This window comes from Anabas testudineus, chromosome 2, assembly GCF_900324465.2.
Source record: "Anabas testudineus chromosome 2, fAnaTes1.2, whole genome shotgun sequence".
NCBI classification, from domain to species: Eukaryota; Metazoa; Chordata; class Actinopteri; order Anabantiformes; family Anabantidae; genus Anabas; species Anabas testudineus.
Window position 1 is genome coordinate 14,582,611 of NC_046611.1, and position 26,244 is coordinate 14,608,854.

At 41.3% G+C, this 26,244-nt stretch overlaps 1 protein-coding gene across 1 annotated transcript in view; it reads right to left on the reverse strand.

Moving 5' to 3' along the window:
- The window catches only part of LOC113163505, a 1,294,879-nt gene that overhangs the window by 40,318 nt on the left and 1,228,317 nt on the right, over positions 1–26,244 (reverse strand). Inside the window, 7 exon segments of the mRNA XM_033326712.1 lie at positions 7,531–9,322; positions 9,730–9,881; positions 10,467–10,616; positions 11,016–11,165; positions 15,910–16,083; positions 16,628–16,801; positions 17,297–17,470. Coding sequence (XP_033182603.1) covers positions 7,531–9,322; positions 9,730–9,881; positions 10,467–10,616; positions 11,016–11,165; positions 15,910–16,083; positions 16,628–16,801; positions 17,297–17,470 — 2,766 coding nt within the window.

The window sequence follows — 26,244 nt, forward strand, 5'->3', positions numbered from 1 at the left end:
CTACTTATTGAAAAGCTGCAGGAAATGCAGGTTGACACAGACACTGTGCAGTGGATTACAGACTGCCTCACTGGACGACAACAGTTTGTTCACTGTATCTGAGGTGGTGATGAGCAGTACTGGCGTGCCTCAAGGAACTGTTCGAGCATCATTCCTACTCTACACTCTACTACAACTCCAGAACCTGCTCCTCCAACAGTTCTCAAATGTTCTTTTCTTTATTAATTATGATAATGTGGAGAACAGACACCTGATAGAGAGCGTTGTTATGTGGTGCAGGAGCAACTGATTAAAGCTCCACATGGTCGTGGACTTGAGGATGACTATGAAGATCCCAGTCCCACTCACTATTCTGAGAGAAGATATCTTGATGTCCTCATTAAAAAACAGTTAAACTGGTTAAATAACACAGATGTCCTACACAAGATAAGACTGAGTAGACCGTTCTTCCTCAGGAGGCTTCGTTCCTTTGACCTGTGCAACAGGCTACTGAAGTTGTTCAGTCTTCAGTAACAGATGCTCTGATATTTGCAGTTGTGTGCTGGGGAGGTGGCATCAAGGTTGGTGGTAAACTAAATAAACTGGTCAAGAAGTCAAATCTGAAGTTGGACTGGAACTGGAGGTTTGGAGGCTTTGACAGAGGAGCATGGTGGACAAGATCAGTGCCACCATGGACAATGTGTCGCACTTGCTCTATGATGAACTGCGGAAGATGGGAAACTCATTCAGATACAAACTGATTCCACTGAAAGGTCGAAGTGGAGCTGATGTGTATCGTAGCCAGCTGACATATTAATCAACAACAGTGATGTTTCAAATGAAAGACCAGAAAAGAATATGAAGTTATGAGTTCTTAAGTTAGTCTCAAATAATTTTACATAGAGCTCATGTTTATTTGCTGTGTTACTGTTTAATGTTAAGTAACTCTCTAGTTTGTAAAATAATATGTATTTACTCATATTAAGGTTTTAATCCACAGCTTTTAACAGAAAGTTCAGTTTGATGGACTGAATGCAACTTTACTGCACATGTCAGAGTAAATATTTCAGACGACATCTAATCTGGTTTCACTTGTTACTGAAGAAACATCAGACTTGTTGTTAGGTTATAGTGTTGTTCTCTGTTGTCCAGCTTTAGCTGGAGATATATCACAGTAAACAAACAGTTAATTCACTGAGTTGACCAAACCCACCAACACTTTTACTGACCTAAGAGTCTCCAGTCTGCAGTGTGAACTCTTCACAAGACCAGACAGGATGTTCACATCTGATTCCTGCAGGTCATTGCCGTTCAACTCCAGTTCTGTCAGATGGGAGGGGTTGGACTTCAGAGCTGAGACCAGAGAATCACAGCTGATCTTTGACAAACTGCAGTTGTTCAACCTGAATAAAGAATAAACCATGTAGATCAAATCATTAATAATCAATCAGATATGTCCTAATCAATGATGTTTCCTCTAAAATGAGTAGAGTGACTTTGTCTCTCTGTTATTGTGGATCATCATAATGTCAGCCTTCTACAGACATCATCCAAATATCACCACAACATTCATACAACTATTCATGTCAACACTGATTCATAACATGCTGCTGACCTCAGTCACATCTGGAATTACAAGATAAATATCAAATCACATATGACAGACTAAAAACTTACTACAAGACTTTTACTCATCACTGAAATGGATCAAACTTTAAAGAACCACAACTCCTTCTTCTCTTTCGGCTTTTCCCATCCGGAGTCGCCACAGCGAATCATCCTTCTCCACCTCACTCTATCATGGGCATCTTCTACCCTAACACTAGCCAACCTCATGTCCTCTGTTATAACATCCATATATCTCCTCTTTGGTCGTCCTCTTGCCCTCCTGCCTGGCAGCTCCATCTCCAACATCCTTCTACCAATATACTCACTATCCCTCCTCTGAACATGTCCAAACCACCTCAGTCTGGCCTCTCTGACTTTGTTGCTAACACATGCAACGTGAGCCGTCCCTCTGATGCACTCGTTCCTTATTCTGTCTAACCTGGTCACTCCTAAGGAGAACCTCAACATCTTCATCTCTGCTACCTCCATCTCAGCCTCTTGTCTCTTTCTCACTGCTACCGTCTCTAACCCATAGAGCAGAGCTGGTCTCACCACTGTCTTGTACACCTTTCCTTTGAGTCTTGCTGACACTCTTCTGTCACACAACACTCCTGACACTTTCCTCCACCCGCTCCAACCTGCCTCCACTCGCCTCTTCACCTCTTTTCCACACTCCCCATCACACTGAACTGTTGACCCCAAGTACTTAAACTCCTGCACCTTCTTCACCTCAGCCCCCTGTAACCTAACGCTTCTACCTTGATCCCTCTCGTTCAGACACATGTATTCTGTCTTACTACGACTGACCTTCATGCCTCTTCTTTCCAGAGCAAACCTCCACCTCTCTAGCTGTTCCTCTACCTGCTCTCTACTCTCACTGCAAATCACAATGTCATCCGCAAGGGAGATTCCTGTCTGACCTCATCTGTCAGCCTGTCCATCAACACAGCAAACAAGAAGGGACTCAAAGATGATCCTTGGTGTAGTCCCACTTCCACCTTGAACTCCTCTGTCTGACCTACAGCACATCTCACCACCGTCATACTTCTCTCATACATGTCCTGAACTACTCTGACGTACTTCTCTGCCACTCCCGACGACCTCATACAGTACCACAGCTCCTCCCTCGGCACCCTGTCATACGCCTTCTCTAAATCTACAAAGACACAATGCAGCTCCTTCTGACCAACTCTGTACTTTTCCATCAACATTCTCAAAGCAAAAATGGCATCAGTGGTGCTCTTACGGGGCATGAAACCATACTGCTGCTCACAAATCTCCACCTTCTTCCTAAGCCTGGCTTCCACTACTCTTTCCCACAGCTTCATTGTGTGGCTCATCAACTTTATTCCTCTATAGTTGCTGCAGTTCTGCGTGTCACCCTTGTTCTTAAAGATCGGAACTAGAACACTTCTCCTCCATTCCTCAGGCATCTTCTCACTCTCTAGAATCCTATTGAACAAACTGGTTAGAAACTCCACTGCTGCCTCTCCTAAGCACTTCCACACCTCCACAGGTACGTCATCAGGACCAACGGCCTTTCCACTCTTCATCCTTTTCAAAGCCTTCCTAACCTCATCCTTTCCAATCTCTTCTATTTCCTGCTCCACAACATCCACATCTTCCTCCCTTCTTTCCCTGTCATTTTCCTCGTTCATCAGCTCCTCAAAATACTCCTTCCATCTTTTCTGCACACTCTCCTGGGTTGTTAGCACCTTTCCATCTCTGTCCTTAATCACCCTTACCTGTTGCACATCCTTCCCATCTCTATCTCTCTGTCTGGCTAGCCTGTACAAGTCCTTCTCTCCTTCCTTTGTGTCTAACCTGTCATACAGCTCATCGTAAGCTTTCTGTTTGGCCTTTGCCACCTCCCTCTTCACTCTACGCTGCGCTTCCTTGTACTCCTGTCTACTTTCCTCAGTCCTTTCTACATCCCACTTCCTTCTAGCCAACCTCTTCCTCTGGGCACATTCCTGTACTTCCTCATTCCACCACCAAGTGTCTTTACCTTCTTTCCTCTTTCCAGATGACACACCTAGCACCTTCCTACCTGTTTCCCTGCTAACCTCTGCTGTAGTTTCCCAGTCATCTGGAAGCTCATCCTGACCACCCAGAACCTGTCTCAACTTCTGTCTGAATTCCTCACAAGTTTCTTCATTCTTTAGCTTCCACCACTTGGTCTTCTTCTCTGCCTTCCCTCTCTTCTTCTTCCTGACCTCCAGAGTCATCTTACACACCACCATGCGGTGCTGTCTGGCTACACTCTCTCCTACCACCACTTTGCAGTCACTAACCTCTCTCAAATGACCTCGTCTACATAGGATGTAGTCCACCTGCGTACTCCTACCTCCACTTCTGTATGTCACTCTATGTTCCTCTCGCTTCTGGAAGTAAGTGTTGACTACAGCCATTTCCATCCTCTTAGCAAAGTCCACCAACATCTGTCCTTCCAGATTCCTTTCCTTCACACCAAACCTGCCCATCACCTCCTCATCACCTCTGTTGCCCTCACCAACATGCCCATTGAAGTCTGCTCCAACAACAACTCTCTCTCCTCTGGGGATACTCTCTATGACCTCATCAAACTCACTCCAGAATCTCTCCTTCTCTCCTAACTCACAGCCAATCTGTGGCGCATACCCACTGACTACATTCACCATCACCCCTTCAATTTCTAGCTTTATGCTCATCACCCTGTCTGAGACTCTTTTCACCTCTAGAACACTGTTTACAAACTCCCCCTTCAGGATCACTCCTACCCCGTTTCTCTTCCTATCCACACCATGGTAGAACAGTTTGTATCCTCCTCCAATGCTACATGCCTTGCTGCCCTTCCACCTTGTCTCCTGCACACACAGTACATCTACCTTCCTTCTCTCCATCATGTCTGCCAGCTCTCTGCCTTTCCCTGTCAACGTGCCAACGTTAAGAGTCCCTATTCTCAAACCTATGCTCCTGCCTTTTCCCTTCTCTCTCTGACCATGAACCCTTCTGCCTCCCCTCTTTCTTCGACCAACAGTAGTCAAATTTCCACCGGCACCCTGTAGGTTAACAGCACCGGTGGCGGTCGTTGTTAACCCGGGCCTCGACCGATCCGGTATGAAAGTGTTATTGATGATTCGCATGGTTATTTTGGCAATTTTTACGCCGGATGCCCTTCCTGACGCAACCCTCTCTATTTATCCGGGCTTGGGACCGGCACAGAAGTAACTGGCTTGCAACCCCTGTGGCTAGATTTTTAAAGAACCACAACTGATCCAGTAAAAAGGTCTAGCTTGGTCCTGGTCTGGATCCTACAGATCAGATCAGGAAACACAAAACTAAACACAGATTAAACTGAACAAAAACTGATTTAATCCCAAATTACAGATGATTTCATGAAAACTTTTTTTTTATTACTTTATTGTTGTGCACAGACATGATTTATAATGTAGAAGTTTGATGGTGGTGCCCGTCAGCTTTTGACAGTTTAAATTATATTAATCTAAAACTACACAAGGATAAATAAATATTGTAAATCATAAAGGCTTAATTTTAATATTTTCCTTTATAACAAGGCACAAAATATCACACAAAACACTAACAGAAGTTTCTCTTGGTGTTTTTTGCCAAATTAACTGTTAACCATGAATGAAGGCACAAGACCAGTTTCTGACTCTGTCTGGTTTGTGGCTGCAGTGGAGTTTTCTGTGACTTGGTTCTGTTTGTTTGAAATGAGAACATGCACTTGGTCTAATCTTTTCATGACTATCATAGTGACCTGACCTCAGAGTCTCCAGTCTACATTGTGGACTCTCCAGAAAACCACACAGCAGCTTCACTCCTGAGTCCTGAAGGTAGTTTCCACTCAGGTCCAGTTCTGTCAGATGGGAGGGGTTGGACTTCAGAGCTGAGACCAGAGAATCACAGCTGATCTCTGACAAACTGCAGTCCCACAATCTGAATAAAGAAATAACATAAAATGTTGGAAACAAAGTTCCTGATTGTAACCATTCAGTGTTTCATCATCTGTTCTGACATTAGGTGGCCATCATTATGAAATTATGGACTATGATGTTCGCAGATGATATTGTGATCTGTGGGAGAGCAGGAAGCAGGTGGAGGAAAATATAGAGAGGTGGAGGTGCTCTGGAAAGCAGAGGAATGAAGGTTAGCTGCAGCAAGACAGAAGACATGTGTGAATGAGAAGGAACCAAGTGGAACAGTGAGGTTACAGGGAGCAGAGAAAAGAAGGTGAAGGACTTGAAGTATTTAGAGTCAACGGTTCAGAGCAACAGAGAGTGTGGAAAAGAGGTGAAGAGGTGTGTGGAAGCAGGAAGGGGTGGAGAAAAGTGTCAGAGAGATCGAAAACAAATCATTAATCGGATGCTGAGGTTGGAGCTGCCAGACAGGAGGTGTAGAGAATGATCAAAGAGGAGATTTATAGATGTAGTGAGAGAGGAGATAAAGTTAGTTGGTGTGAGAGAAGAAGATGCAGAGGATCAGTTTAAATGGAGGCAGATGATTTGCTGTGGACAACCCTGAAAGAAAACAGCTGAAAGGAAAATAAGAAAAAGCTACAAAACCTAACGTGTAGAAATTATTATATCCTCTGAATTCTACTCATTTTATTTTTTCTAAAAATTAAAAACATTTGATGCTGTGTTCTGTTCTGAACCTGCTGATTATTCTCTCATGAAGATTCACTTCTGCTGCCTCATGTCTTCCTTTTTAAACATGGAAAATTGAAACTGAAGAATTGAATTAATTTATTACAGTGTTGGTTAAGTTGTGGATTAAAGATATAAGTTCTACAATAGTAACAGACAGTGAACTGACCTCAGAGTCTCCAGTCTACATTGTGGACTCTCCAGAAAACCACACAGCAGTTTCACTCCTGAATCCTGCACATTGTCGTTGGAGCTCAGGTCCAGTTCTGTCAGATGGGAGGGGTTGGACTTCAGAGCTGAGACCAGAGAATCACAGCTGATATCTGACAAACTGCAGAAACTCAATCTGAATAAAGAATAATAACATGTTGTTTACCTCAGTCAAAATATTTAATATATAAATAAATTTATAAAGTATGTTAGTTTAATTAATTTATTTCATTTTATTCATGTAAAAAGAGTATTTAGTAATTCTGTCGCTGTTTAGACTGTTTCACACAAACATCGCTCACTTTTAATTGAAACAAATAGTTCATACATTTGTACTGACAAACTGAACCTTTTATTTTGACAGTAACATTTTCTAGGGAAAAACATTGACCTCAAAGTTTCCAGTCTGCAGTTTGGACTCTCCAGTCCAGCAGACAACAGCTTCACTGCTGAATCAGTCAGGCTGTTGAAGCTCAGCTCCAGTTCTTTAAGAAGAGAGCGGTTGGTCTTTAGGGCTGAGGCCACAACTTCACAGTGAGACGCTAAGAGTTGAAAGGTAGAAAATCTGACAACACATACCACAAAATGGTAACGACTCCACTGATGATAGACAATATCAAGATTTAATTTAAAAACATTGTAGGTAAACTCCCCCCTTATCTTTACAAAGTGATCCCACAGAAAACTAAAAATCACTGGGCACATGGTTTTTTGTTTTTAATGTACAGACTGATGTGGCAAAGAAAGAATGTATGTTCATCTGGAATAACTTGCAGAGGGAAAAGCAAACTGTGCAAATTGGCTTCACACTGTGGTGAATGATGCCTTTTCTGTCTGTCAGTGTTTCTAGTTTACATCAGACTTGTAAATACAACTATTGTGTATCTTGTGCTTCCCCTTGTTCTTTCTGTGAAACGGCTCAAAACTAGTAAATTAAATATCAAAGTGACTAAAATCTAAAATCTGGTCTAATACTAATTTAAGAACAAATTTAAGGTGTGTTGATTTGATATTTTGTTTTTGTGTTTATATCTTTAACACACGCATTCAGCTTTATAATTTTAGTGATCACATCTGGACTCACCGAGCCTTTCTGCAGTTCCTCACAGCTAGAATCAGTCTCAGTCGTCCTTCTGTTGATGTGTTGAACTTCTTCAGGTCCAACTCATCTAGAACCTCCTCTGACATCTGCAGCATGTAGGCCAGAGCTGAACAGTGGATCTCAGAGAGTTCCTCCTCTGATCTGTTCTCTGACTTCAGGAACTCTTGGATCTCCTGATGAACTCAGTGGTCGTTCATCTCAATCAGACAGTGGAAGATGTTGATGCTTCTGTCAGGAGAGATGTTATAACTGTTTATCTCCTTTAGGTTGTTGATGACTCTCTGGATGACGTCTGGACTGTTCTCAGTCTGACCCAGCAGACCTCCTAAGAGTCTCTGGTTGGACTCCAGAGAGAGGCCATGAAGGAAGCGAACAAACAGGTCCAGGTGACCATTTTTACTTTTAAAGGACTTCTCAATGACTGCCCTCAGGAGATCATCCAAGTTGGAATCAACATAGTCTTTTCCCAAGAACTCCTCCAGTACCTCTGTCTTCCTGTTGGTGTAACAGTGGAACATGTAGACTGCAGCCAGAAACTCCTGAATGCTCAGATGAACAAAGCAGTAGATTGTTTTCTGGAAGATCACACTCTCTCTTTTGAAGATCTCTGTACAAACTCCTGAGTACACCAAGGCCTCTGTCACATCAAGACCACACTGCTCCAGGTCTTCTTGGTAGAACATGATGTTTCCTTTCTCCAGATGTTCAAACGCCAGCCTCCCCAGCTTCAGGAGAACTTCTCTGTCAGCCTCTGTCAGCTCCTCTGGACTCGTCTCATGTCCTTCATCGTACTTGTTCTTCTTCCTCTTTGTCTGAACCAGCAGGAAGTGTGAGTACAGGTCAGTCAGGGTGTTGGGCAGCTCTCCTCTCTGCTCTGTAGTCAACATGTGCTCCAGAACTGTAGCAGTGATCCAGCAGAAGACTGGGATGTGACACATGATGTGGAGGCTCCTGGATGTCTTGATGTGTGAGATGATTCTGCTGGACAGCTCTTCATCACTGAATCTCCTCCTGACGTACTCCTCCTTCTGGACGTCAGTGAAGCCTCGTACTTCTGTTACCCTGTCAACACATGGAGGAGGGATCTGATTGGCTGCTGCAGGTCGGGAAGTTATCCAGACCAGAGCTGAGGGAAGCAGATTCCCCTTGATGAGGTTTGTCAGCAGCACGTTGACTGATGACTCCTGTGTGACATCAGACACAACCTCCTTGTTGTTGAAATCCAGTGAAAGTCTGCTTTCATCCAGGCCGTCAAAGATGAACAAAGGTTTACAGACAGCCAGCTCCTCTGCTGTGACCTTCTGTAATGTTGGATGGAAAACATGGAGCAGGGTGAGAAGACTGTACTGCTCATCTTTGATCAGGTTCAGCTCCCTGAATGAAAGCAGAACCAGCAGACTGACATCTTGGTTTTCCAAGTCCTCTGCCCAGTCCAGAGTGAACTTCTGCACTGAGAAGGTTTTTCCAACACCAGCGACACCATTCGTCAGAACCACCCTGATGTGTGTCTGTTGGTCAGGTAAGGCTTTAAAGATGTCGTGGACCTTGATTGCAGTGTCATGGAGGGTCTTCATCTTGGAAACTGTCTCCAGCTGTCTCACCTCATGTTGGGTATTAACCTCTTCACTCTGTCCCTCTGTGATGTAGAGCTCAGTGTAGATCCTGTTGAGGAGGGTTCCACTTCCTGTTTCATCACTTCCTTCAGTCACACATTCACATCTCCTCCTAAGACTGATCTTATGTTCATCTAAAACCTCCTGCAGACCAACATCTGCTGAAAGAAGAGAAAACAATGGGAGACTAAATATTCAGCAAGAATGAGGTCAATATTATAATTAGTGACATAAAATTTATTTTTTATACTTTTTGATTCAATGAACACTAAATATAACAAAACATTCACTGAGTGTTATTTATATTTAATCATTTATCCAAAGCGACTTACAAGTGAGGTATAAGGCAAAGACAGGGTAAGCATAAGGAGGTCTTGCCTAAGGACCCCTGCTGCAGGTAGACCACAGCAGAGACCCCAGTCTTGTGCATGGAGGGCGGCGATATTACCTCTATACTATCCAGCCATTGTCGTTATTTGTAATCATTTTATATGTCACTGCTTAGTAACATAATGAATCTCTCTCATTTCAGAAATGTTGACATCAGCAGACAGATGTTCAGTCTTACTTTGTACAGTGTTGGTCTGACTGACCCTCTGCAGTTCAGGTCTGGTTCTGGATCTTTTTCCACACTGGGGACAGGAGGAGTCTCCTGATGAACCAGACTGGTCCCAGTATGAGGTGATGCACTGTCTGCAGAACCAGTGTCCACAAGTGTCTCTGTGAAAAACATTTAGTTTAGAAATAAAAATATATTTTGTTGAGAAATCTCCAGATGAGTCCAACTGAGTGAAGAAGATTAAAAAGTCACAGAGAACAGTAAAAGTTCAGCTACTGCAGAGGTAGGAGTCATCCACCAATCATTAGATCAGGGGTTTGATTCCTGGCTCCTCCTGTCATATGGTGACGTGTCCTTGAGCAAGATACTAAACCTCAAGTTGGCCCCAGTGAGTCAGGTGAGCTGTGTGGCAGCTTCATCATCGGTGTGAGTTTGTGTGAGCGAATGAGAAGCAAAAATCCTTTGACAAGGTGGATAAGCAATATATAAATACAGACTATTCTTAATTTATAATTGGAAATACAAATGTCTTTGTTTAGTTTGTTTTAGTCAACATAATGTGTTTAAGGTCATGAGTAAAAATAAGTGGAAATACAGTAATAATGGAAAACATTTTAAATCAGAGAACGTTTCCATGACACAAGTTTGTTTTTGACCTTTGAAAACTAAACATGGTGGAAAAAATCTAAAGTCAAGACACCACCATCAGCTGCCATCAGGTTAGTTTACAGTAGAAACTCTCTTACTTTGTGTTCAATGGTCCAGGTTCATTACTGAAGTATGGATTACTATCTTTGGAGTGGTCACTCTTCATAGACAGACAGCTGGATACTGCAGACTCTGCTGCGTCCTCCTCTGTCTCCACACAAACACTGATCTTCTGGACTTCAGTCTGTCTGAGGGTTAAACCAGTAACACCGACTGTGAGCTCAGAACATTAGACGTACCTCCTTTGTTGAATTAATCAGTCTGTAGTGAAGTTTATGCAGCGAGTGAAGACAAAGCGCTGGATTTTTACCTGTTGCTGCATCAGGAGGTTTCGTGTTTTCCTCATAAGTGAAGTGATTATTGTTTGTTTGTTTGTTTTTCTTTATTCACTTGTATTTATTTAGCTGTAAATACAAAAACAGCTGCTGCTGCATATAATCTTTAAAAGTTATAATTTATCTTTCTGTTAGTTTTTAGATTTTTGTTAGCAAACACATTTTAGTAGTAATTTTAATAAACAACAACACATAGTGTTGACAAATATATCTGGAAATGAGCGGTGAACACGTTAGTAGCAGTTCTCTCACTTTGTGTCCGAGGGTCCAGGTGCGTTATTGAAGGTCAGAGGTTCTTCTTTAGACCAGTCGCTTTTTACAGACACACAGCTGGATGCTGCAGACTCTGCTCTGTCTTCCTCGTCCTCCACACACACACTCATCTTCAGGACTTCAGTCAGTCTGAGAGATAAACCAGTAACACTGACTGTGAGCTCAGAACAAGAACCAGGACAAACAGGGACGACAGAACAGGAGTTAAAACACACAGTATCATTTCCTCTTTTTCTTTCAGCGTCTGTGTGAGAACAGAAGTAGATTCGGTGTCTTCTTCCCTCAACAGGACAGTGGGAGACACTGACTCAGAGACTCTGACAGTAACACCACCCTGCCTCAGCTTTAGTTTCCTTCCTTTTCTGACATTCACTCTGAACAAAGTCTGAACTAACTGGCTGAAACTAGTTATGGGTCGACTCTGTGTCAAAGTGGTCGAGTCACATGATTGTTTGAAGAAATGTTTCAGATCAGGACGATTTGTCACTAGAGCAGGTGAATCCTGGACACACAGAGACTGACCTGTCTGAAAGTTCAATAAGTTTAAAAGGAGAAGGAGGAAATCTTTTCTACAGCTGAATTTTTAATTACATACATTAAAGAGTTTGCACCTGAGCAGTTGGCAGCAAAGTCTTGTAGCTCCTGAAAATGTTCCCACTTTGTGACAAATTCTTTTAATAACTACTGTTGTCTTTAGCTTAATCGCCTAAGGATATTGCTGTGAGAAGAATCCACACAAGAGATGACCTCCTTTTATTAAAACGAAGTAAACCTGGAGTATATCACCACATCCCAGCTGAGCTGAGATGGTCGGTGTATTGTAGATTGGTCTCTATCTTTTTCTGAGTCCAACCTCATTTCAGTGACTGAAGTTTTTAGCATCAGTTTATCCTTCTGTTTAAAGCTGCCTCCCAACAGACTGCAGCATTAAACAGAACACTGCTACTGTAGTTTGATAAAACATTTGTAGCATCTTCCTGCAGATGTCTAATGACCTAAGTCACCTTAGGAGGAAAAGACGTCTCTGAAAGTCCACCACCATCTCCTTGGTTTTAGAGGTGTTCAGTAGGAGGTGGTTTTTGTGACTCCAGTCTCTGAAGGATTTTATCAGTCCTCTGTACTCCTCATCCTTTCCATTCCTGATACAACAACTGCAGTATGATCAGAGTACTTCTGAATATGCCAACACTCAGAACTGTACTTGAAGTCTTCTGTGTACAGTTTGTACAAGAATGGAGCCAAAACAGTTCCCTGTGGAGCCAAACACTGTGGATGTTACGAACAGACTGGGGACGAATGAGTAAGAACAAAAATATATATTTATTAACAAAAAGGGCAGGGGACACAAGGAACTAACAAACACCAACAAAGTATCAACTAAAAGAGACCCGAACACACGGTGGACAAATACCAACAAAGCATAATCGGACATAAAGTAGCAACTAAAAACCTACGCACTAACGCGGACAAAAACCAACTGATAAACTAAACGTACAAAGTAACAAACAAAAATCACTGCACAAGGCAGGAGAACATTAACAGACGGACAAACCAACAGTACAAAGTATCAACTCAAAAAACACTGACTAACAAAAACAGACTGGTGCCTCACGGACAAACGAACAAACAAACTGACCAGATTTACCAGAGGGAGGAACTGTAACAGTGGAGGGAACAAATGGAGCATCAACCCCCATCCCTTTTCAGTTCTTCTCTAAGGATGATTGGTTGGATGGTGTTGAATGTATTTAAAACATCCAAGAACCTCATCCTCACATAACTTTTTATTTTTTCCAGTTGAGACAAAACAATGTTATGGTTTAAAATAAGACATTTAAAATGACTAGACTTAGGATTTTAATATAACAAAATCAGTTTAACTCTGACAAGCATAAAAACATTTTCTCTTATAAAAATTTAAACGTGGATTGTTGAACGTGTGAGTAACCGAATTGAACAATGATGCCTGTGAGCTGGAAATATAATCATAATAATATAATCATAATCCACCATGTCACACTTCTTTGACTTTCAAGTTTTTAGATGAACTAGCAAAATATTCTTCTGTACAAACAGTCTGACCACTAAACATCACAACAATGTAACAGTTTCAGCTGGTTTCATTTCTTTAGATGTTTCTTATCTAGGAAAGTCTGGTCCTATAAGTTTTCTTGAATCTGTGCAGTTCATCACGTCCTGGGTAGTGATGCAAGAGCTGCATTGTAAGTGGGTGATAGATTATACCTTAGACCACCTCCTCTGTTTAACGAGGATTGTTGAACAACCCTTGAACCAAGTTAGAACCAAACTGACTGTTGTTTCTGCTTTTTTGGATCCAAACACTGCAAATGTGATTTGAGTATGAGGTGCTGTCTAAAGTGACTCAGTCTGCAGAGAACTGATGCTTAAATCCTGGATTGTCCTAAAATGGACACATTACATTTATGGTTTTGTACAACTCTCTCTGTTTCTGTTGTTGTGATGTTAAATGTCTGTCTTTCACTGTAGAAACACAAAAGACTGTTTAGACAGTTTAACTGGACCATCACAGCCCTTTATCGGACAGCTGGTGGTGATTGACTGCAGCTGATCATAAAGATCTGAAGCCTCATCACAACACCAGCAAAGTCTTATACTGAAAATCCAGTTAGAAGAGTAGAACAACTCATGTAAAACACTTTATTTGTTTTCAGATCCATTATCTTGATCATAGATCTTTAGTTCTCTGTGACAAAGAGTCACATGTGGAGAAATAGAAGCGTCTGAGTATTAAAGTCTAAACTAATGACACACTGAGGACAGTAGAAATACATAAGATTTATAATAAAGAGCAGATGTTTCTATTTAAAAGCTGCAGTGGAGACAAATATAATCTCCAATCCAACAGAAGTGACCACAGTCAGAGTTCACTAGTAGTACACTAAACTCCCACAAGGTGGCAGTATTCAGGTAAGGTGAGTGAGAACATATGGACAAACATTAGCCAGGACATTTTAGCAGGAGTGGGGTCCTTCAACACTGCTCACACATGATGTATCTAGTTATTCCACTGTGGACGGTCAAGGACGTCACATAGTGTGTGTGAAGGAGCAGCTGGAAGTGTTCAATGAACCAGAGCCCTTGTTGGTTGTTCTCTCACACTTTTCACTGAGCAGATTGAAACTGAGAACAAAGAGGGAGATTCAGAGGGAGCACAAGCTGGTCTCCACAGACCAGTAGTGGAAGTAAATCAGTGACAGTAAACAGTAAAATGTTTGAGGAGCAGCTCTAACCCACGACCACAGACTGGAAATAATCACTGGATCTAACAGGGAAACTAAAGATGGAGCCTCCTCACTTCAACACCTTATGTTCTGAAGAGCCTGAAGCAGCTGGACACAGACAGAGAGCAGCTGTTGAACATAGTGGAGCATGAAGCAGCTAAAGATCAGATATTTGTAGAGAAATGTATGAACTAATTCACAGAGACACAGGAAAAGGAAACTTGTTTTACCACCTGCTGGTTTAATATTTATCAGACCTGTCTGGGTTCAACAAACCAAAAACTGGGAGCTCATTTTATAAAGTTATTTTATGGACTAAACATGTTAACAACAGTATCTGAGTGGTTATAAAACTGTCAATGGAAACAAACAACAAACACCATTCACCATGTGATTAATTCTATAGAAATGAACACATGAAGCCTCATGGCTCAGACTGTAAAGTTGGAAAATGAGAATTGGTCTTAATCAACAGGACATGATGTGAAAATCAGCAGGAATTATCTTGGCTGATAACAATAAATGACTTAAAGTAGTAACAGCTCAGTAATAAAGGCAGGAACAGATCACACACGTTGAAGGAGAAAGTCCGAGTTTTAATATGTGATGAGAAATGTCTGTGGTTCTGAGCAGGAAGCTGATGAACAAACAAAGATCAGACAAGACTCAGAAAAGAGCTGCAAGGCTGGATTCTACATTAGAGATGGATTTGGTTTAATTCTACCAGAACAGAATAATAATACAGTTTCTATCACATAAACATTGTTCATATCAACCATTGCCTAAATATTTGTATCCTCTAAAGGGACAGTTCACCTAAAACTAAAAGAACAACTGCTGTGAACAGGTCTTCAGAGTCATCTGGACTGGACTTTTTACTGTGACCTTTAGAAAAATCATCACTTCCATCTGTTGATAGAAGACGAAACAACACAGATGGTAAATCAGTATTTAAAAACTCATTTCATCAACTAGTCAGAACATTTCTGATTATCTCATAACTCCAAACATACATGTCATATTTTCACATTCTTAACATAAGATATATGACACACCCATAACGTGGATCGAACCATTTCCACTACATAATATGACTCATTATGTAATGGAAATAAAAAGCACCTCAACTTGTAGAGAGACTGTAGAAGTAGTTAGTGATCCGGAGAGCTACTTATTACTGCACCTCATTACTAAATGTCTTCACTTCATCCATCTTTATGATGCCAGTTTGCTTAGTTCAGAAGGTCTTTAACACCTCACTGTAACTTAATGAACGAGCTTCCTTCTGTTTGTGATGTTTGAAGACTCATTTCTGCACATTTCCTTTCCAGTTCCTCAGTACTGGACCTCCACAGGACTGTGTGCTGTCACCTATGATCTACATCATATTTCCATGATATCTCTATGATTCTACTGAAATGAATAAATTGTTGACGCTATAAGAGAAAGAACGAGTCATCAGATCACCCACCCCCACCACCAATGCTGACCTCAGCAGGTGCTGGTTATTTGAAGCTTTACAGGAAATATTGGATCTTTGACTTGATACTAACTAGATTTAGTCCAATACTGCTGAAAGCAGCATGGACTGACTCCAACCCTCTACTGACCTCAAGGTTTCCAGTCTACAATGGGGACTCTCAACAAGATCAGACAGCAGCTTAACATCTGAATCCTGCAGCTTGTTGTTCCTCAGGTCCAGTTCTGTCAGATGGGAGGTGTTGGACTTCAGAGCAGAGACCAGAGAATCACAGCTGATTTCTGACAAACTGCAGGAATCCAATCTGAATAAAGAATAAAACAAAGATAAAATAATACAAAACATTTATTGATGTCATCTCCTAAATGAGTTGAATTAAACTGATAAACTCAGATAAACACAAACAGAACACAGACTAGATTTTGGCCACCATCACTTTAATTATAAAGGCTTTAAGAAAGAATCTATTCAGTAAGAACAGAACAGAATTAATATAGTATGAATTATTTACGATACAATTCTGTCTCTGTGTTTCCCTGGACCCTGATATGCAGTGAAATGGAGGCTAAGAGGCAAGAAGGCCTGAAAGAAGTCCTCCTAGTTCAGCAACCAAGCTACAAGAGACGCAGACAGGAAGGACTGATGTCAGATGGGGGACGACTCAGTACTTGTGCCAGACTACTGGGACTGTACCTACTCCTACTCACACCAAATGTTATTTCCATAGAAGCTTTACAGTCCGTACAATAATTACATATTCTGTACTAGACCCTTGACTCAGATAAGGAAACACAACAAAGGTCTGTTTATTTATTAATCTCAGTAAAAAACTAAAAATTGTATCTGACCTCAGAGTCTCCAGTCTACATTGTGGACTCTCCAGAAAACCACACAGCAGCTTCACTCCTGAATCCTGCACGATGTTGTAGCTCAGCTCCAGTTCTCTCAGATGGGAGGGGTTGGACTTCAGAGCTGAGGCCAGAGACTCACAGCTGATCTCTGACAACCTGCAAGAAGTCAGTCTGAAAAAAGGAAAAAACATGAAGCTAAAATCAAAAACCCAACCACATATGTCCTAATCAATGAACTTCTGTCTAAAATCAGTAAAGTAGCTTTGTCATTCTCTCACTGTGAATCATCATAATATGGAGTTGGTGGAAACATTTGGCTGTGTTAGTTAGTAATACTAGAAAGTAGTATATGTGACTGTAGGTCGAGTAAATACAAAATGCAGTTTTGAAATGATTATTTAGTTTATTAAGGGGAATAAAGTTTTCCAAACCACCAATCCAGTGGTTTCATAGACAACATAACTGTACAACCAGTGGCTAAAGATAGCTGACAGTGTGATCTCTCTTCAGCTGCAATGATGGCATGAATTTCAAAAACACAACATCTGGTACGCTGCTATGTTGCATTTACCTTCTTATAACAACATCAACAAAAATATAAGTTTTACCAGCAACAACAACAAACCAACAGTTAAAATCAATATTGAAAAAAACACTTGAACTGACCTCAGAGTTTCCAGTCGACAATTTGGACTCTCCAGTCCAGCGGACAGCATCTTCATTCCTGAATCATGTAGCCTGTTTCCACTGAGGTCCAGTTCTCTCAGATGGGAGGAGTTGGATTTCAGTGCTGAAACCACAACTTCACAGTGAGTTTCTGAGAGTCCACAGTGAACAAGTCTGTGATGCAGAACATATAAAGTTGAAAATAAAATAATAATCTGACAATGAAATGACAAAAAACTGCTTTAATGAATTTTGTTGACAAAGCAAATTATCAAGTGCAGCTGTAGCTGAGGTGAACAGTTATTCAGGCATTGGACTAATTCATGTTTCTGTGTCTGCTGCATGATATTAATCACATTTTGTGTTGATGTGGACTCAGTGCAGCCCAAAATAGATTGTGGACTGTGGATTGGTCAAACTGTGAATGTACTGACTCGTACATTAGATCATTAAGACAGATGCTCATTTCATGCAGGTGTTGATTTCAACATCCTTAAAATTGTTATTGTAAAATGGTTTCACATAAACATTTTAATATTCAGTCCTGTTTATAGGATGAGGATAGTGGTTGTTTATATTTACACGTGTTCATGTGTATATATATGCATTAGTATTTGTATTTCCGTGTGTACAGTATGTGTATGATTTATGTATATGTACAGTAGAAGTATGTTCATGTGTGGATGTTAATATATGTTTGTATATATGTGTGTATTTTCTTTTCCATTTTTTAAAATGTTTTTTTCTCATCTGATTCAACCGTCTAAGGACAGAGCGTGTTGTTGTGGAGCAGTGTGTAAAGTCCACTGGGTCAAAGTTCACATCTGACAGTTTAAAGGTCAGATGTGAACTTATTTCTACAGCAAAACGTTATGTAGAAATAAAACTGACACTGCTGATGCTTCCTGTGATCATGTCGTTGTGTTTTATATTGTGCATGATGAGAATGTGTACTTGTATGTTCTCAAATTGTAGTATGAGTAGAAGTACATGTGCTGTACTGCAGGTACAGAGGCTGCAGCTGTGTCTTATCCTCATGTTGGTGATCACATCTGGACTCACCGAGCCTTTCTGCAGTTCCTCACAGCAGGAATCAGTCTCTGTCGTCCCTCCCACGATGTGTTGAACTTCTTCAGGTCCAACTCATCCAGAACCTCCTCTGACATCTGCAGCATGTAGGCCAGAGCTGAACAGTGGAATACAGAGAGGTACTTGTCTGATCTGTTCTCTGACTTCAGGAACTCTTGGATCTCTTGATGAACTGAGTGGTCGTTCATCTCCATCAGACAGTGGAAGATGTTGATGCTTCTGTCAGGAGAGATGTCACGACTGTTCATTTCCTTTAAGTTATTAATGACTCTCTGGATGATTTCTGGACTGTTCTCTGTCTGACCCAGCAGACCTCCTAAGAGTCTCTGGTTGGACTCCAGAGAGAGGCCATGAAGGAAGCGAACAAACAAGTCCAGGTGACCATTTTTACTCTCAAGGGATTTTATCACGGCTTTCCTAAGGAAGGCATCCAGAGTTAGGTTAACTGTGTAGTTGCAGTATTTCCCCACAAACTCCTCCAGTACCTCTGTCTTCCTGTTGGTGTAACAGTGGAACATGTAGACCGCAGCCAGAAACTCCTGAATGCTCAGATGAACAAAGCAGTAGACTGTTTTCTGGAAGATCACACTCTCTCTTTTGAAGATCTCTGTACAAACTCCTGAGTACACCAAGGCCTCTGTCACATCAAGACCACACTGCTCCAGGTCGTCTTGGTAGAACATGATGTTTCCTTTCTCCAGATGTTCAAACGCCAGCCTCCCCAGCCTCACAAGAACTTCTCTGTCCGCCTCTGTCAGCTCCTGTGGACTCGTCTCATGTCCCTCATCATACTTGTTCTTCTTCCTCTTTGTCTGAACCAGCAGGAAGTGTGAGTACAGGTCAGTCAGGGTCTTGGGCAGCTCTCCTCTCTGCTCTGTAGTCAACATGTGCTCCAGAACTGTAGCAGTGATCCAGCAGAAGACTGGGATGTGACACATGATGTGGAGGCTCCTGGATGTCTTGATGTGTGAGATGATTGTGCTGGACAGCTCTTCATCACTGAATCTCCTCCTGAAGTACTCCTCCTTCTGGACGTCAGTGAAGCCTCGTACTTCTGTTACCCTGTCAACACATGTCGGAGGGATCTGATTGGCTGCTGCAGGTCGGGAAGTTATCCAGACCAGAGCTGAGGGAAGCAGATTCCCCTTGATGAGGTTTGTCAGCAGCACGTTGACTGATGACTCCTGTGTGACATCAGACACAACCTCCCTGTTGTTGAAATCCAGTGAAAGTCTGCTTTCATCCAGGCCGTCAAAGATGAACAAAGGTTTACAGACAGCCAGCTGCTCTGCTGTGACCTTCTGTAATGTTGGATGGAAAACATGGAGCAGGGTGAGAAGACTGTACTGCTCATCTTTGATCAGGTTCAGCTCCCTGAATGAAAGCAGAACCAGCAGACTGACATCTTGGTTTTCCAAGTCCTCTGCCCAGTCCAGAGTGAACTTCTGCACTGAGAAGGTTTTTCCAACACCAGCGACAGCGTTCGTCAGAACCATTCTGATGTGTGTCTGTTGGTCAGGTAAGGCTTTAAAGATGTCGTTGACCTTGATTGCAGTGTCATGTAGGGTCTCCATCTTGGAAACTGTCTCCAGCTGTCTCACCTCATGTTGGGTATTAACCTCTTCACTCTGTCCCTCTGTGATGTAGAGCTCAGTGTAGATCCTGTTGAGGAGGGTTCCACTTCCTGTGTCATCACTTCCTTCAGTCACACGTTCACATCTCGTCCTCAGACTGATCTTATGTTCATCTAAAACCTCCTGCAGACCAACATCTGCTGAAAGACAAGAAACTATGTGAGACTGAAGAAAAAGAATCTGGTGATTATTTTTATCAGATACAATAAAAAACAAAGAAATTCAACAAATCTCTCTTATGTCAGATATAAAAAATAATAAACATCAGAAGACAGATGTTCAGTCTTACTTATTACAGTGTTGGTCTGACTGACTCTCTGCAGTCCAGGTCTGGTTCTGGATCTTTTTCCACACTGGGGACAGGAGGAGTCTCCTGATGAACCAGACTGGTCCCAGTATGAGGTGATGCACTGTCTGCAGAACCAGTGTCCACAGCTGGTAGAGGCTGGATCCTTCAGGACGTCCTCACACAAAGCACAGTGGGACAGCTGCTCCTCCACACAAACAAGACTCTTCTTCCTGTTTCTTTGGACACAAAGAAAACTTGCAGTCTGGAGACAGTGATTGAGGAAGTTGTTCTTTCCCCAGGGACCTAAGAAGAGACTGATTCCCATCAACACTACTGGATCTAGCAGGATCTTTGGAGTGAAACAAACACTTGACCTGTTTTATCAGCTCAGTTTATTGTTTGTTTATGATTCTTAAAATTAAAAATGTACTTTATGCTGTGAAATCAAACACTGATGTTGCTTCTCTGTCTCTGATGACATTAACACCAGCATTTAGAAACAGAACTAAACAGTCTCTTACTTTGTGTCTGAGGGTCTAGACGTCACATCGCATAAGGTCAGAGGTTCTTCTTTGGAGTGGTCACTCTCCATAGACACACAGCTGGAAACTGCAGACTCTGCTCTGTCCTCCTCTTCCTCCACACAAACACTCATCTTCTGGACTTCAGTCAGTCAGAGATAAACCAGCAACACTGACTGTGAGCTCAGAACAAGCATCAATCAAGAATACAATCTGCTCAACAGTCACATAAAGGAAATCTACGCACAAGGATGCATCTCCCTGTTTTCTCCCAGTTTCCATTTGTATGAACAGCAGCAGATTCTCTCTTTTCTACTCTCTACAGTCCTGAAACGTACTCAGAGACTGTGACAGTAAAATAATCATGTTGTATTAACACTCACCGGCCTCAAACGTCACTTTTCCTCCTACTGCTCTGTTGGCTCTAAACAGAGTCTGAACTAAGTGACACAAATGGTCAGTTTCAGTTCCTCCTCTGTTCAGTTCCCATCAGTGTCAACTCGGGATTTCCTGACGTCCCCCTGACTCTTCTCCCTTTACACAGTTCAGTTTTTAAAAACCACAAATGTTCACTGAACAACACTCACTGCTGTAATCGAACCATTAACAGAATCCTTAAAGACACGTCCAAATATCTGGAGAAAAACTAATATTCTGTTTTAAATGTGCTGCAACTTTTCTCTAATGATTCTAACAAACATTTGAGTCAAAAGGACAAATCACCTCATTGAATTAGTAACACCCAGATCTTGTTATTCTGTGGATCAAACACTAAAATGTCTTTATTATTGACTAAAGGTTTGAACTTTGATGCTTCTAGTCCACAGCATTTATTGAACAGCTGGACTCAGCTGCATCACAGGTTCAGTTTTAATGGTCTGAAGACTCCACAGCAACAAACTGTGAAGCTGTTTCATCCCAAACTCAGCAGGAGTTTCACAACTCGTCTGCTGTTGGTGGTTTTCTGTTAGAGAGAAAACCCAGTTTGTTGAACTAGACGTATATGAACCTTCAGAAAATCTGATCTGAACAGAATCTGATTGAGGAACGATGAAGAAAATGGACGCTGGTCTCACTGAAGCAGAATCGTCTCCTCTCTTGGATCAGATAATGAAGCTTTATTGTGAAAACAGAGAAACTGAGCAAACGTTTCCATCCAGAAATCCCACAGTGTCTTTTGGCTTTTAGAGGTGCAGCAGTGGAAAGGTGGAGGAACAGAGAGAACTGTTGTTGTCTGGATTTGATCCAAGTGAATATTGGGAATAAAAGTTCAAACTAAAAGTTGTTGGTGTTCATCATTAGTCTCCTAAAGAGAAAACAAAGAGGCACCAAACATGTTGAGTGTGTGTGACACCACTCAGACTGTGACGGCACCAGTGTTGGAGAAAAACCTTCACTTGGTTTATTTCACATTACAAACTCTCAGTCCTGCAGCACTGGGCTCAGTCTATCACCAGGGTTCAGTCTATCACCTGGGATCAGTCTATCACCTGGGGTGAGACTATCACCTGGGATCAGACTATCACCTGGGATCAGTCTATCACCTGGGATCAGACTATCACCTGGTCTTCTTCTCTGTGTTCTACTGCAGTGTAATAAATGTTTTTCTCTCAATGTTAAAGTTCATTAATAAACAAACTGTTTAATTCAGAGGTGGTGGTAACAAGTTACATTTACTCAGTTACTTGTACTTCAGTAACTTTACTGAATAATCTGTAACTGTTGGAGCAGGTTTGATGCTGCAGACATTTTACTGTTACACAAACAAACATGAAGAAAAATCAAAGACTAAAACACTTGAAACATTTTGATCTGTACAAACAATTGTTGCTCTACAGTAAATGTGTCGTTTCATTGTGAAGTTGTGATTGTTGGAATTAGTGCAGCAGTGTGTGTGTCTCTGTGTGTGATGGTTGTTTGTCTGAATGAACTGCTGTGTTTTTACTTTACATATGTGGTTTGTTGTCAGGTCTCTGTTGATCTCAGTGAGATTTCCTGATGAAATCAAGCTGAACACAACAACACAACATGAATGGAAGCTAATGGAAACCTGGGTTTTGTGATCACACTGAAGAAAATGTTGGAACATCTCTAATGATGTGATCAGTAAGTTCAGCTTCTTTCTCTCCACTGCTCGACCTCAGGTTACACTAACGTCACACACACGACCATCTTCCATCAGTTTGACTGTGAAGTGAGGCTCCAACTATCAGCTGTGTTACCTGTGGACAGGAAGTGACAGGGAGCAGCCAGCAGGGGGCAGCACATCATGACCACAGTACCAACAGAGGAGCTTCATCACATCAGATGTTTTCAGCGTGAAGTCACACACGAGGAAAAGTGAAGAGAAACTTTCAAACAGCAGATCATCAGCTACGTCACACAGTCTTAGAAATCTGGGAACTTGACCTCAAACTTCGGTTTCATCCAGTTTTTCTAATGACACTTTTCAGCAGCTGTTTGTAGTTCAAACTGAGCCTGGTTCCAACTAAAGAGTTCACTAAGTGACACTTTATCAGCACTAAATGAAACCAGTTGTTCTGTAGAGATGAATCAAAGTGTTTGATCATTGATGACGTGTTCACAGTGAAGAGTAGAAGTCAAAGTGTTTGCTGGTCCACACTTTCCATGTGTCCACTCTAGTTTGAAAGCAGAGTTTCTAACAAACAGAGGGAGAGTTCACCACTAAATAACATCATGATGATCAGAGTTACATGTGAATCCTGCAGGATTCCTGACAGTGTCCATGATTTTACTCTGTGATTCCATCACTGCAGCTCAGAATAACTGGACTCTGATGATCAGTGAAAATCAAAGTACAGAGAGAAAAACCCAGAGTGAACAGAGCCAGTTAAAAAGCAGCTTCATGATCCATCAGACCACGAGACAACAGTTCACATGAAGCAGATCACAAATAATCAGATGTTATGATGTTTAATTTGAGACATTAAAGGTTCATTTAAACTTTATTCATAAAAATCCAACAGCTGCTGTTTTAAAAGCCGAATTTTTACCTCTGAAGGTTTGAAGGTTTTTATTTTAAAAGTTATTTTCCTGACAAATCAGCATTTTTCAGACTGTTTATTCTTATTTTTACTCTAAATGTTCTTCATCAAATGAAATCACTGGTTCTTCGTGTCAACTTTGTTCAGACGTATGAAACCAAAGGAGCGTGTTGTTCTGTAAAGAGCTGCTGCTTTAAAGTCCAAGTTCAGCTTCAGGAAACTGTTTTATTGTTGTTCTGACGACTAGAAGTCGACTTGTGTTTTATGTTGGAGACAAAGCAGCAGTTTGTTTCTAATGTGAAGTTTGATTTAAATTAACTTGATGTTAATTAGTTCATGTGTATCATCTCATGTTGACGGAGCAAATAAAGAAAATGAAGGATGTGTTGATTTGTCTGAAAACACAAAGTCCTTCCTGTTGTCAGCTGCTTTAGTTGAGTCAGGAAACAAGTCAGACCTGATGATCCACTATGAGTCCAAAAACTTCAGCTCACAGTCAGATGATCAGAGAAGCAGATAAGTGACGTCTGATTTTCTGGAAATGTGACTGTTAAAAACTAAACTTCAAGTCAAAGTGAAGTAGTTGTTGACGTCCCTGCTGAGAACTAACGTATGAAGTCATGAAGTAACACAGGAAGTAACATGTAGTAACGTACAGACTCACAGATCAATGTATGGACAGTGATGGAAGAAGAATTCAGATGTTAACTAGAGTTAAAGGAGCATTACAACAAGAAAACAGAATCTGTTACAAGTAAAAGTCCAACTTTATGTTTATTGGAAGAAAATTTATTTAAAGCATCAACAGTAAAAGTATCATGATGGAGAATGAACCCTGTCAATGATTATTGGATCATTATTAGTGAACTATTAACAGAGTTTCTACAAATATTAACAACAGTGAATTCACTTCCTTCAAAATAAAAGCCTAAGAAGGTTTTACAAAGTCTTCAGTTTCATTAACAAAGATGTTTCATCTTTTTCGTCCTGTAGACAGAAACATTAGAAGTTAAGAAGCTCAGAGACTCATAATGAACAAAAACCTTAATTAACAAATGTTTTCTTTATGAATTATCCATGTTTACATTTTCTGCTGCTTATCTGAGTCCACGTGTGGATGGATCATGAAACAAATCAGAGTCTCTCACTGGTTCCTCCAACAAATCAGGACTCTGGTCCTGTTGATGGGTCCAGATCAAGTCAATTAATGTTAATGTTCCTAGCAACTATTGTTAAATGAAGCTTAAATGTGATATAAAGGTCCATAAATTCATGTCCATAATAAATCACTGTAGAACCTGATGTTTCTTTCCATCAGGCTTCAGCTGCTGTGATCATGTGTTGTGAGCTACAACATCAGAAATCTACTGGTTGATAAATACAGTCGACTACAGTTGGTGCAGCTTCAGAATATCTGAATGAAGAAAATAAAGACTGAATAAAATCCAGGTGGAGGTGGAGGGTGGAGGAGAATGAATAGATGTTTATCAGTGTGTCTGCAGAGACTGTGTAGAAGAACAGAGCAGCAGCAGATCAGTCCAGATCCACTGATGATCCTCTGTCAGATCCAGACCAACACACAGGGATGATGGTGGACTTGACATCGAGTCTGACAGTGGAGCTGTTCTCAGAGCAGTTCACACTGCAGCACTGACAATTCACTTTAATCCTTCCACCTGTAGAGAGAATCAGAGAGAACAGATTAGATCAATGAGAGTTTCCAGAGACTCCCTTCATCAGCTGTCAGTCAGTGATGCAGCACATCCAGTAGAAAGAGCAGCAGAGACTTCAGTCCTGTTCAGAGCTGTGTAGTGTCGCCAGCTTCCTTTCAGCTCTCATGTTAACGTATTGGAGTGAACACACTGAGCTGGAAGCTCACAGACCTGCAGAGACTTTTAGCATCAAGTCTGTTTATTGTGCAGATTTCATCAAGTCCACAGTGGAAATAAACTGCTGAGTCATCAACACTTCATTACTGCACCAACAGTTTAGTGATGGATTTCCTGTTGCTCCATGTGAACTGCTGTTTCATTTAAAGACAGAGTCACTGTGTGTTGATCAACATCTTCTCTGCTTTGGAAATATCACCTGACAAATAAACATGGAGGCTGCCACTGAAAAGATCTGGACCAAACTAATGACGCAGGGACAGAGACTTCAGCAGAGGTTCTGGTCTGTACAAAGACCACATCATTACCAAAGGTGGTCTTGGTTTAGTGAAATAAGAACCAGTGGTTTGATTTTAGAGCTGTGACAAAGATGAAACTGATCAATAGTTTAGAGTTGAAATGAAAGAAAAAACTGTTTCATATCAGATTTGATGAATGAGGACCACTGTCTCTATACATCTAGTAAGAATAACAACAAGCATCTGGCTGATCTGATTGGCTGACTGTTCTCTCTCTGTCTT